This window comes from Tenrec ecaudatus, chromosome 8 (genome assembly GCF_050624435.1).
Source record: "Tenrec ecaudatus isolate mTenEca1 chromosome 8, mTenEca1.hap1, whole genome shotgun sequence".
NCBI classification, from domain to species: Eukaryota; Metazoa; Chordata; class Mammalia; order Afrosoricida; family Tenrecidae; genus Tenrec; species Tenrec ecaudatus.
In genome coordinates this window covers 41,705,063-41,719,122 of record NC_134537.1, presented here as the reverse complement: position 1 = coordinate 41,719,122, position 14,060 = coordinate 41,705,063, and the positions used below count along the sequence as shown (strand labels likewise).

Here is a 14,060-nt window from a genome sequence, read left to right as displayed (position 1 = left end):
AAACAAGGGCAGTGGGCACATTCCAAGGCAACCACATCTCTGACTACTAGCTCAGGAGAAAACACAGGTGGTCCACTCAAAGATGGCAGAGGCTTGCACCACTTCAAACGTGTTTTAGAGTCCCGGCAATAATACAATGTCACACTGGCTCCTGCAAGGACTTACAGTGCCTCTTCTGAGTTACCATTGTGGGGCTTCACTACATGTACTTTTTCATGCTGGTTAACTTTCCAGATCACCCAAACTTCTTAAATTCAGGTTTGTTCCAGTTTTGCTTCATGGTGGGCCATAACAGAACTGGTCCAAACTAGTTCCGAGCCCTGGAAGAAATCCTTTAAAAGATGATGCCCACTGACTCAGCAGTGCACCAAGATCTAAACACAAACAATAAGTGGAGCATGATTTAAACAGAGAGAAAGAATACAACTAAATGTCTAAGAACAGAGTAATTGGTAAATATATTTACTGTATCAAAAATCATTACAGAGCTAATAAGAATGTTTTTAAACTCATTAATAACATTAAGCATAAAGATAGCTATACACACTAAGTATTCATAAAATTAGGAATGTAAAAAATACATATACACAAGGTTTTTAAAATATAGAACAGGATTATGGTAGAAAACTAAAGGAATATGAAATGTGACCATGGGTTATTTTAGTCTTTATTTTTCAAATTTTGTATAGTGGGCCTAGTTAAGTATTTAAAAGTAATAGAATACTGGTTAATGCTTAACAATGTAATAGAGTTAACAATGTAATAGTGTTTGCTGATTGCCAGTGTCTAAATCTTCTCAGCATGACCAACTTCCAGATACCAAGTTTAAGCAGCTGGCTTGCAAAATTTCTGAATCAGCACATCACTCTATCCAAAAGTAGACTAAATATGAACATCCATAAATAATCGTGATTATTAAGATTTCAAACCACAAATTCCAAAAATGGGTAGCCATAAAAATATTTTTAAGACCATGTTATAATAAACTCTTTTTAAAAAAAGACTTCATTACATGGAGGATGATATAAAACGTGAAAAATAGTAACTGCAAAGATGTAAGTTCACACTGGGAAATTAGTAGAAATACAAAAAAAAGTTACTGTATTAAAAATTTTAAAGGCAAGAAACTCTTTTTACTGGGACACTTTTTCATTTACCAATTCATTCATCCATCTATATTTATTGAGGACTTACTATGCCTACTAATGCAGGTCCTTAAGATACAATTAGGGAGGGTGGGGGAGAAAAAAAAAGATACAATTAGAAATACAACCAAGTCCCTGCCCTCATGGAGCTTACATTCTAGTACAGGTATCCCATCATTTTTCCCCGATACACAGTTGATAATGAATTTTCCTGAAATTTTAATATTAAAAAAGTAAAACTATTATTAATGAGAAAGTCACTAATGTGAAGGACTAATGAGATACAATGGTGACATTTTTAGGCAAAATGAGAGGAATGGAAACGAGAAGTGGGGCAAGAGGTGAGAGATGGCCCAACACCTCCCTGTAAGCATGCATCCCTCCTGGCGAAGCTGGTGCAGTGCTCCAACCTTACTAAGCACGTGGCTTTGGCTTCTGTCTCACAGGCCAGACAGGTTATGTCCATAAGAGTACGCAACAGTTTGGGATTTAGAGGTTAGGAACCACCACCTTAACATATTCTCTTACTTTTGCAGGAGAACGTTGTTTCCTCTTCTTCTTTTTCTGTAAGTCTACTGGCTCTCTGATTTGTTTTTTGTCTCTCATCAGTTGCTCAGATACATCAGTAAAAGTAATTTCCTGCTTTACACTTATCTGTTAAAAAATAAAAATAAATAAATAAAACCAATTTTAGAAATGAATAAAAAGTCCACTATGACAAAAAAGTCATTGCTAGTTCAATCCTTTGCTAAAATATAAACTCCAAGACGACTAACTATGTGTGTGGCCAACTGAATAGTGTCAAAGAATTTATTAATAGGCAAATGAAAACTAAGAATCAAGAGCACAAACTATTTGGGAAAATGATGAAAGATGTCCTCGGGAAAGGTGATTATAAGAAATAGCAAAATAAATGAGAAGTCGGAGCACAGTAAAAATCAATTTCACTCTCAGATTTAAAGAAACTGATGCTGACATTAAAAGCAAATAATAAAGGTTAAATCCTTACAAATCAGTAAAATATTGAAGAAAAAAGGGTTATCTAGTTATCTCAATAGTTTCTCAGTTTTTATAATATTAAAACAGTAATACATTCTCAACAATAACCCCCCAAAAGGGAATGAAAACGATACTAAATTCTAAAAGATGATCCCACCAAAAGAAAAGCAATAGGAACTGAGTATTCAACAATCCCTACCTATGCTCAACAACTTTGATAAGCTCTTATCCAGTATTTTGCAAGTCTTTTATGAAAACTACTGCCAAATATCTGTTTACAAACTTTCGTACAATACACAATTCCAACTACATAATAAATAAATAAATAAATTCTAGCTACCAGGACATAAAAAATACAGTAAAGTTTTCATCCATGCTGTGACATTGTTGGATCTAAGTTCTCACAGACTTAGACATAAGAGTTGGTTCCCCTAAAAGCACTAAGGTTTTAAGATCACTGATGGAAACACCAATTCTCATCAGATTTGATGGTGTTGGGTCATCTGTTCCTCCCTGCTTCATTGTCAACCTCTTCTTGAAATGAAAACACAAAAATCTTAAAACTAAAAACTAAACAAAACCCTAGAACTTAGCAGGCTATGAAATGCACTAACAAAACTTAAGAATCATCCTCGAAGTACAATGTGCCAGTTTTCAAAATCACCAAATAAGATCAAGGAAAGCATGGAGAACTTAGATCCTTGGTGTAAAGTTGAAAGCCCAATGTGTAGAGGGGCTCATGGGGCAATACAACATAACCAGGGATATCCGACTGACCTAAGAAATTTTAAGCTTTTTCGTTTCTGAAATGTAGGCAGTACACATACTGTCCTATAATGTATTCATGGATACTGAGAACTTCGGCATGAGGACATAATGTAAATGATATTCAGCTGAGAATCCCGTCTGTCAGGTTATAGGACAGTATTTCGTCCTGTCCTTATGTGTCACTTATGGAGCGACGAAATCGCCACCGGCAAGGCTTTGGAATACACACCTTACCAGCTCTGGAGTGATGTGCACTGAAACACAACTTCTCGGGCTGGGTATGAGACAAGGATAGATGTACGTAAGTACACGCATCTAAACAGCTGTTTTATTTTGTACAGCTACCAAACACATTTTGAAAATTTCAGTCAGTTTATGTACTAGATTGAAAGAATGAAGCACACAAAGTATCAAAGAGAAAGTAAGTCAGATTCAAAAATAACCTCAACAACTAGCAACCATTCACAAGCCAAAGAACAGATTTCACGTGGAGACATGAATAAAGATTAATCCATTAAGTCTGAACCTTTTCGTTTACTGTCTATACATGGAAAGGGATATTAGTTCTGTTATTTTTAAAGCGCAAACATATGGCTCAAAGCACACTGACTGTCCATAGGTACAGCAAGCTACAATTTGGGCGACTCCAGTAGGTTTATCACTTTAAGTGGGATAAAGTCATCTCCTAATAGATATGGTGCAATCTGAGGTGCTTGGAAAAGATGTTGGTAATCTAAAAACTTAAATTAGATGGGTATGATAATGGTATATTAGTGAGAAAGAATGAGTTGCTCAAAGTAAATATGTAAACCACCTTTGGCTCAAAGAATATGATGAAAGTCTACAAAACTGCAAACATTCCATAGGTAAGGCAAAATATAATTCATCCTTAAGCTGTCTACTCTTTCCTTGGGACCTGTCTTTCACAGAAAATCAATAGTTCTGCACCCTCAGTATCACCTACGTTAAACCAATGTGTAAATTACTCAAAGCATGAACCCGCAGAGCTGTGGTGTTAGGAAAGGTGCACTAGGTCTTTGAAACCTACTCAGTAGAACATCAAGAAAGGCAGCAAAGAAATGTGTCAGATTAAAAAAAAGACAAAACCTTCAGTTCTTCCATTTCACATAGTTCATTCAACTCCTGCTGACCCACCTATCCAGACTCCCTCCAGCCTCTCTAATAATGCTAGAAGCCATCACACATGACTCCTGTATTTCATATCTATCTTCTATACCCACATACTTGGGGAGGGTGTCAAAAAGTTCATCAGAAAAAATTGAATTTAAAGATAATTTTCCACAAACTTTCTGAAGTTCCCTCAATATACTTCCTCCCCAATATCCATAGACATCATCGTCTTTAATGTGATGTTTCCGTGCCATTTATTACAGCCCCTAGAGGGTCTTTCTTGCTAGTTCTAAAATTTCTCTTATAACTATGTTGTTTCCTTTTCCTCCTTGTTTTCAATCTCTCCCTCTTTAAAATATAAATACCAAACTCCAATGCTATCAAGTCAACTCTGACTCATAATGATCCTGCATTAAGTGGAGAGCAAATGCTTTGAGAATGATTGGGGCAGGGAATGTGTGGATGTGCTTTATATGATTGATGTATGTATATGTATGGACTGTGATAAGAGTTGTATGAGTCCCTAATAAATTGTTTTAAAAAAAATCATGATCCTGCAGAGTAGAGTGTAACTGCCCCAGAGGATTTCCAAGGGTGTAAAATTTTACAGGAGCAGACAGCCACATCTTTCTTCCGTGAGGCTCAAGTGGGTTCAAGCCATCAACCTTGCAGTTGGTAGCTGAATGCATAAGCAGAGTCACTAAACATAAATAAACCAATAAAGAAAAAACCCAAATGCACTGTCATCCTGTAAATTCCAACTCATAGGAACCCTATACAGGGTTTTTGAGACTAAATCTTTGCATGAACAGACAGCCTCATCTTTCTCCCACGGAGCAGCTGGTGGGACTGAACTGCTGACCTTGTAACTAACAATCAATGCCTAACCCAGAGAGCCACCAAGTAGTCCATTAAGCATAAACAGGCCTCTCTATATTGATAAAAGCCTTCCCTTGATTTTAATCACAAATAACACAAACCCAGCCTATGGGACGACACAGGACCAGAATGACTTAATTTCTGATCTAGCAATAAAGAAACTGCCTTCCTTTCATATTAGCAACTCCATGCACCCATATCTTGTCATGTTATATTAATGTACAGTACTCTTCTTAGAGGACCCCTGGTGGCACAGTGGGCTAAGTGATGAGCTGCCAAATGTAAGGTCCATAGTTTGAACCCACCAGTCACTCCAAGGAGGAAAGATAAGGCTGTCTACTTCCACAAAGATTTGAAGTCTCAGGAACCCAAAGGGGCACTATACTCTGTCCTTATAAGTTTGCTATGAATCAGAGTCAACTCGGTGGTAGTGATTCTTCTTAGGTATATTCCATAATAGCTTTCACACATGTATTCATTCATCACCAAGTATCTACGCAGACTCAGTCTAAAATAACATATGAAAAATATTTACTGAGATCCTGAGAACACCATTCTCAAAACTAAGATCTCTTTTGCAAAAGCCTTAAAAATTAGAGAGAGAGAGAGCTATGATGCACTACGACCACAAGAAAGCCTGGGACAGGCACTGAAGGCAAGGACACAAAGGGGGCACAATCAGAAGAGTTTGAAACCTGCAAACGGCATCGCAGAAGAAACGGGATCAGAGCGGCCAGTGTTAATCACCACACGCACCCAGCAAGGGTTGTCTTATGAGGTGTTCACTGTGCCCAGTTACAATTCTTTTGCTTCCTCAAATCAAGGAACAAAAAACATGATCTGAGCCACTCAAGGGTGTTAAAACTTTTGATTTGGTGTAAATCAGAGAGTGTAAAATTCATTAAGGAAAGGTTAGAAAAGTGAAGCATCACCTTCAGAAATATATAAAATAAGACAGAGGATAACATCTAGAAGCAATAGTTCCACAGTTTGGTATTTCTGTTTAATAAAGGTTTAATAAATATGTTGTACCAGTACCTTTTGGCTTACCCTTGTTTATATCGATTTGGCTCAAAAGCCATGATTCTCAATATTAAGTAATTACCCTCCATTTGGGGAGTCAGTTCCGACTCACAGCACCCTATACAACCTGGCAGAAGCGCCCCTGCAGGTTCCCGAGATGGCAACTCTTCATGAGAGCAGAAAACCTAGTCTTTCTCCCACTAAGAGGTTGATGGTTCCAAACGTGATCTTTTGCTTAGCAGCCCAACATGTAAATGCCACCAAAGCTTAAGTAATTATTCTGTGTGTTATAAATGCAAACTTCTATGATGTTAATGAAGCAGGATTAGTAGCAGCTATGCTAATGATGTAGCATGCAATTGCATGATTAGACTGTGTCTTGAGTTATCTCTTTTGAAATACAAGAAATTAGGGCAAATAAGCAGAGATTTGAGGGATCTACTACCACCAAGAAAGAAGAGCTTAGGGGGATGAACAACAGACAAGTGGGTGAAGGGAGACAGCAGAAGATGTAGATATGATAATAATTTATCAAGGGTTCATGAGGGAGGGATGATGACAATTTATGTACAAAACTGTGTGACACAATGGATGGATGGATGGATGGATGGATGGATGGAATGTGCTAAGAAATGAACATATCCAAGAATGATGACAAACACCTTCTTCTCCCAGAGCAGACACAAAGGAAAGCCTGTGACTGGGTTCCCTCACTTTAAATTACTGGCCTCCTAAACTGTTAGCCAATAATTTCCTGTTTGTCAAAGCCAGCCACATGTGGTACTCCTTACAGCAGCACTGGATAGAGCAAAGGCACCAACCTTGCTGACTTAGATGTCACTATTGCTCAATGTCTTCCCAGCAACTTCCACAAATAAATTAATACCAAACTCTGTTTTCATGCCATTGCTTTCCCCAGTCGGCAATGCAAAGCAGCTCCTTGTATCAATGGTATCGATTATAAACTCTCTCTCCAAGCTCAGCTTTCAAGGTAGGATCCACTTCACAGAAAGACCTCGGTTACTAATCTGGCTAACAAAGACCCATCCTGACATCACTCTTTCCTATTTTAAACGGTTCTGGAGCCCTATGCTTCGTTCGATCTTTATTTAAAATGTCTGGTTTTCCTCACCCGTCTAGTGCCCCCATTCCTACTGGAGTGAAAGGAAGGCATGGTTCTGCTTTCTTCTACACCTGTACTACTGATTCATCCCACCATCTCCAGGGCTTTGCTGTTTCTCGATTCCACCTGTCTCTCTCTGCTTAAACACAATTTCTCCTCTAACAGAAACTCTCCTGCACCAACATTTTCCCAATGCCTCTCCTTATGATGGTCACATTTTCTGAAAGAATAATCTGTAGTCACAGCTTATTGAGACAAAATAAGCTCTCCCTAAATTAAAATAAATGGTTATTCTAAGAATAAATGTAGTACAAACCATACAAAAGGATGCATTTAATTACACTTAGAAGAAATCTCTCAAAATGTTGCCTGGGAAACACTCAATTTGAATCCAGGTATCCACATATAAAATAAATATTAAAATGTACAAGAGACTCACACAATGGGCTAGGTTATAAACAAACTATCTGAAAGAATAATGTTAGCAATATTTGAGAGTTTTCATCAAGTCCAGAAAAAAGAGATGCCTACTACCAAGAGCAAATCTTTGTAACCCCACCTGGTTAATCTACATGTACTCAGACAACAGGGAGATGTCTTAAGTCTCCAAAATAGGGAAGGAGAAGAAACAGTGATACTGAGGGGTAGAGATCTCATGAATCTCAACCCACAACCTTCCCTGACCCGTCCCATTTCACATGTAAATTTGTAATGGAGCTACATTTTCCAAGGGTGAAATTCCATTGCTGTAATTTGATTTTTTAAAAGTTCATCTAAAAATAATAATAAAAAAAATTAAAAGGTTCATCTCTTCTGTTCCATGTCCCTATCTATACAAGGAGGTATTTAAAAGTTTGTAGGAAAACCCCATTGTCTTTTCATTCCATTTTTGTCCATGAACTCTTAAGTTAGCTTACCTGACATAATGCTGATTACTCCCAACCTACCTGGAAATTCCATTCTTCCAACCTCAAGCCCTCTATTGTTCCTCATGAGTTCTTCTCCAACCATCCTGCCAGTATGTGAGCCTTAATTTTGTAAGGGTTTCAGTACATCTCAATCAGTGATTATTATCAAAGTGTGGTCCCGGGGTTCCTGATGGTCACTGAAAATAGTCTGTTCTTTTCTGTCTTCTCTCACAAGTGTGCTACTTAATAGGTGATGTTACCAGAGACATAATATATGCACAGATACAGATTTTAACTATCGTATAAGACAATAGAGATTTCCCTTAAAAACATAAACCTGTTCTCACTCATTTTTTCATAGCAAATAAAATAATCCTTTATTAAATGAAAACATCTTATGAGTTTTATTTTCAAACTAACAAAAATATAAGTTTTCATTTTAAATATGGTAAATATTGATAGATTTAACAAAAGCATGTGCTCTTAGAAACTGTTATTTTAAAAGAATCTAAAGGGATCTCACACCTAAAAGCTGAGAACCACTAATCTAGATACATCTACACTATATTTGCATTCACTCCTTCTACTTCCGCCATAGATCTCTTTTAATATAAATGCCTGGGTCCCATCAACATATAGAAATAAAAAGAGACCTGGGTGCATGTGTGAGTTAGAGACATATCTGTATTTCCTAGAGGTAGGTTCCTGATGAAATCACCAAGGACCACTGGCAACATATAATACATCTAGCACCAAACCTGATTTTGGAATATCATTATTCAAATACAAGAAGTCAAATATAATTGACTCCATAATTGGGTTGTGAAAGAGTTTGATATGATGCAATACCATGACTGTGAGATTCTTGTTAAAAGCACCTAACTTCATGTAGACAAAAGAATATTTGGAAACGGACTGTGGTAGCAATTGCACAATTCTTATAGTGAATGAAATATGGAATGATAAGGTATATGTATTAAACTCCAACTAATAATAAAATAAAAAACCACTTAACTTCAACCCAATTGTGAAACCACAAAACAAACCCAAATTGAGAGAAATTCAACAAAGTAACTGACCAACACTCATCAGAAGTGTCAAAAATCAGTTCCAGGAAGAGCATTAGAAATAAAAGGTATCTAGACTGGAAAAGAAAAAGTAAGATGCCACAACTTATACATAAACCTAAGCCAAACCCAATGCCCACGAATTCTTGCAGACTCAGCAAGAGCACAGAGTACAACTGCCCCATCAGGTTTCCAAGACTGCCTTACCCTCCTATGGACCTGAAACACCAGCCTTTCCTTTAGCCGGCAGCACTGGCCGTACTGGGCCCCCGGGGCTCATAGTAGAGGTGGTGGAGACATTCAGCTAAGGTGCAGGGAGGGTACAGTAAGGTCAACAAACACGTCAGTTGGGTTTCTATATGCCATCAAGTGAGAGATCTGAAAGGGACATGATTCCACTTATAACAGCATCCAGGAGAATGAAATAACTTAGACTACATCTAACCAAGAGTGGGAAGGACTAATGACAACCATACAGCACTGCTGAAAGAGATTCAAGAAAACTTGAACAAATGTAAAGTTGTCCTAAGATTCATTATTGTTAAGATGTCACTACACTCAAAGGGATTCAACTCAATCCTGATCAAAATTCCAATAAAGTTCTTTCCTTTTTAAAAATTGGAATAACAACTATATACTGCTTTTTGCAACTTTTCTGTGAGTCTACAACTATGTCCAAATAACAAGATTAAAAATCGGATGTTTCTAACTAAAACATGCTTAGTGTTTGTATGGTGTTTTCCACTTGACGGCTCCTCCTCCTCAATACTGGACACCAGGATCTGTGAGTGTCTAAGACAGTTACTATGAGGCAGCTGCTGTCCTCGGTACTAAGCATACAATGGTTGAGAAAGGGGCAGGGGAGCACAGGCCTGTGGCCTGTTGAATCTATTTATTATTATCCCAGAGTAACCCTCCAAGGAAAGTGTTTTCATCTCATTTTAATAAGAAGAAAACGAAGATGTAAGAAAGGTTAAGAGCGGAAGCCAAAATTTTGATTTGATCTTTCCAATTCCAGCAACTGAGATCGTAACTACTGTGTTCTTTGAATTACTACTTTATCCTGTTACCCATGAGAAAATGCAAACTTCAGGGAGGTGTCTTACCCCAGCTATTACATTTCAAATACAGGACTTAAAAAAAGGTCTTATCCCTTTCAGCCCAGTGCTATTTCTATTACTAAATCTACTTCCTAATAAATCAAAAGCTCCTTTTGCTTTTTCCTACAAGCATATTTTATCTTTCCAAATATGGGCTATAGTTTGATTGCTACCATAAAATGAAAAAAATATTCTAGTGGTTTTAGAATGCCCAATGAACACTACTGTAAAGAAAACAACTACTAAAATTAAAAAGTGGACAAATTAGCAACAATATATATGTCAAGCATCAGAACATCTGAGTTTCAAACCCATCTTTTCCCATTATGAGATGGGTGAACTTAGCTTCCAGAGTGAATATGGCAGAACAAGAAAAACAGATCCAAACTTCAAAGAAAACAATCTGACTCTGAACATTGACATTAGTAAGATTCATGTATAAATGTTGAACAATTAAAATTTTAACCAGTTGGAAATTTGCTCATCTGTAAAAAAGAAGTCATAATCTTCACAGGATGTCTTTTGAGCAAAATGAGATTATATTTGTAAAGTACCAAATATATAGCAGTATAAATTCTCAGTACTTATATTTTTAAATTATTTTCATGTCATTTGGTAATAATAATTTCCATCTTACACACAGCAGAAAAGCATGAGGTGATATAAAGAGTATTTTGAAAGCCATAAATGCCATAAACAAATATGTATATATCTACGGTCCTTATTATCATACAACTGCAGATATGTGATTGCTTGGATACACAAATCATTACCAATTTCTAAACATAGCTCCTCGTATGCATCCTGACATCTGTAACTCAATACACTTAAAAAAAAGACGTCTCTCCTTTTACATCAGGATCCTTGAAGATTCCCTGACTTCCAAAGTGCCAAATTATTTGGTCTCCTAAGTAAGATGGCTTAAGGCATTTTAAAATTTTCTTCTCCCCTCCTTACCTAAGACCATCTCCAGTTGATTATTTTCTGAACATTATAAAAGATCTACAATTTGTATTTCACAATCTTTATTCTGGATCATTTACAAAGTATTTAGACTGGGATTTAATACATTACTAAAAGGAGGCTAAATTATCAATTTGTGGTATACAATTGATACATACATATCAAGAGCCATAAGAAATGCATGCTGAAGACATACTCTCATACAGTAACATTATCCACATATCACAAATTGTTTCAAGACTAAGTGGCAGGAAGAAAGAATGCTGAGATAAATTACAACATAGCTATATGGCACACGGATACTAGAAATCTGACTTTCGAGTAATATGGGGAAACATTCCAAACTTAAGGCTAAGAGATAAACACATAAATAAATGCATTTCCCAAACTTAATAAAAACACAAAAATACATACACAGTACATTTTATATAAACACACAAATACAGACACAGGGAAACAAAATAAAAAAACCCTAAAATATGAACAATTAGATGCTAATAGTAGCAATACATAGAGCAGTAAGATTAGAATATTTTTATTATTTTCTGCCTTTTTAAAGACTGTATTTTCTCAAATGTATTGCTTTATAGTCTTAAAAATGTATATTAAACCAAGTCCAATTCATTAGAGAGTGAAACATTGAAACAGAAAAGTAAAAATCTCCGTGGGTGAGTTTTATTTTTCAGAACCTATCACAGAAATGGAGAGCAGATGGGAACTCTGGTGGCATAATGCCGCACACGTTGGGCTGCTAACCAGAGAGCCAGCAGCTCGAACGCACCGGCTGCTCCACGTGAGAGCGCATGGGGAGGGCCTCTGCTCGCGGGCATGAGTCTGAGAGCTCTGACAAGAGCAGAACATAGAGCTGCCCAGCAATACCCTCCTGTAGAGTGTACACACCCAACAACACTCACAGCAGCACCTTTCATCAGAGACAACATCAAGCAGCAATCTAAATGCGTATTATGCTAAAGTAACTTTGGAACAAATACACACTTTCACGATTGACTACTGCACAGAAATGAGAATACACCACTACATAAAATGTACGCCGTCTCAACAGCACCTAACAATACAATACCAGAGATGCAGCTCATAAACAAAGTAAAAGAAACAACCCAGAGTTCATAGAATATGATTCCATTGTTATCATATCAAAATCAGGTAAAACTAATAAAGCGCCAGGGCAGAGGTTATCTTTTAGGAATTGGAGGAGGGCGGCTGGGAATGATCTGTGTCCATCTGGGCAGTAGTTACACAACTGTGCAGCTCACTATTGAAGGAATCCATCAAGGCGCACACACACACAGCCTGTACATGTTTCTGTAGTTTACATTGCAATCGAATTTTTAAAGACACAAAGAACAAGAAATACTGTTACAAATATAAATAAGCATGTGCTTTTCATCTTTCTTTCATTCACACAAACCTGAAACGGCATAAATCCAACACAGGGGACTGATGAAATAAATTATGGCATACTATTTCATCAGCCACAAAATTAAATAAGACAGATATTTATTTTAATTTGAATTCTCTCGAAAATGTTAAGTGAATCTTTCAAATTTCAAAGCATATATTATCTAATTTATATAAAACAAAATCTGCATGTATATAAAACACATATAAGTTGTTATTATACAGACATACATATAACATTTATAACTAACATTTTCAGAAAGATATCCATGTTAAGTAAATCTCTCTTTGGAATGACAGTGAGCTGAGGTGGGAAATGGGGGACTCTTTATCTTTTATTTTACTCCTCTCTCTTTAAGGAGCCCTAGGGACATAGCGGGTTATCTTTCAGGCTGCTAACCACAAGGCCAGCAACTCCAAACCACCAGGACACTCTAAGGGAGAATGAGGCTTTCAACCCCCAGAAAGTTACCGGCTCAGAAACCCCCAGAGGTCACGATGAGTCAGAGGTGACTCGATGGCAGAGACTGGAGTTTTAGAAATACTATTCTAATGTTCACAATGACCATGTAGCCCTTTTATCACAAACTACATCATACAATTTTGAATTTTAAAAATTAGTGCCATTTCGGAGACAGATCTATCTGACCTTACCAGAACCTTTTCCATATGATTTCCAATGTGTGGACAATGGCGCTAGAAAAGCTTAACTCTCATTCAGTACCACTGTCTCCCAAGTACAGACCAACCAGACACTTAAGTATCAGAACTCTACTACGAGGGTCAAATAATTTACTCAAGTCACCAAGAAAGAAATCTTTCATTAACAAACTTTTGAAGAACCTGAGAGGCCACTGAACACAGACCAGGGTGGACTCTCTAACAATCTACTAGAAGAGATGCCTTGATGCATGCATTTACCAGGTGAATTAAATCATGACCCTTGCCGCTCACGGGGCTGGTTCACGCCCCCCAGGCACTTGATGGAGAAGGATGAGGCGTTCTCCCTTGTCCTGCGTAGGAACAGACCCCACATCAGTGAGAGGTCACAACTCTCACTAGGAAGACCTATAAAGAAAGAGCACTCACTCCATGCTTCCTGCTCAAATAGGGGGAGTGCAGAGTGGAGACCCAAAGCCCATCTGTAGGTGACAGGACACCCCCTTACAGTCAGTGTGCAGTGTAGCAACAATGAAACTGACAACTTTCCTCTAATTCTTAAAATGCTTCCTCCTCTCCACTATTATGATCCCAATTCTGCCTTAAAACCCAGCTAGACCAATGGGTGTACACTGGTACAGACAGGAACCGGAAACACAGGGAATCCAGGACAGATGAACTCCTCAGGACCAGTGGTCAGAGTGGCAATACCGGAGGATGGAGGGAAGATGGGGTAGAAAAGGGAAACCAATTATCAGGATCTACATAAAACCTCCTCTCTGGGGAAGGACAATAGAAAGTGGGTGAAGGGAGCTGTCTGACAGTGTAAGGCATGACAAAATAATAATAATTTATAAGTTATCAAGGGTTCATGC

At 37.5% G+C, this 14,060-nt stretch overlaps 1 protein-coding gene across 5 annotated transcripts in view; it reads right to left on the bottom strand.

The window, feature by feature from the left end:
* Positions 1-14,060, bottom strand: part of ZNF148 (zinc finger protein 148) — a 143,560-nt gene that overhangs the window by 51,363 nt on the left and 78,137 nt on the right. For all 5 annotated transcript variants that reach the window (XM_075556303.1, XM_075556304.1, XM_075556301.1 and 2 more), the window contains one exon: positions 1,674-1,799. In XM_075556303.1, the coding sequence (XP_075412418.1) occupies positions 1,674-1,799 (126 nt within the window). The remainder of the gene's footprint in view (positions 1-1,673; positions 1,800-14,060) is intronic.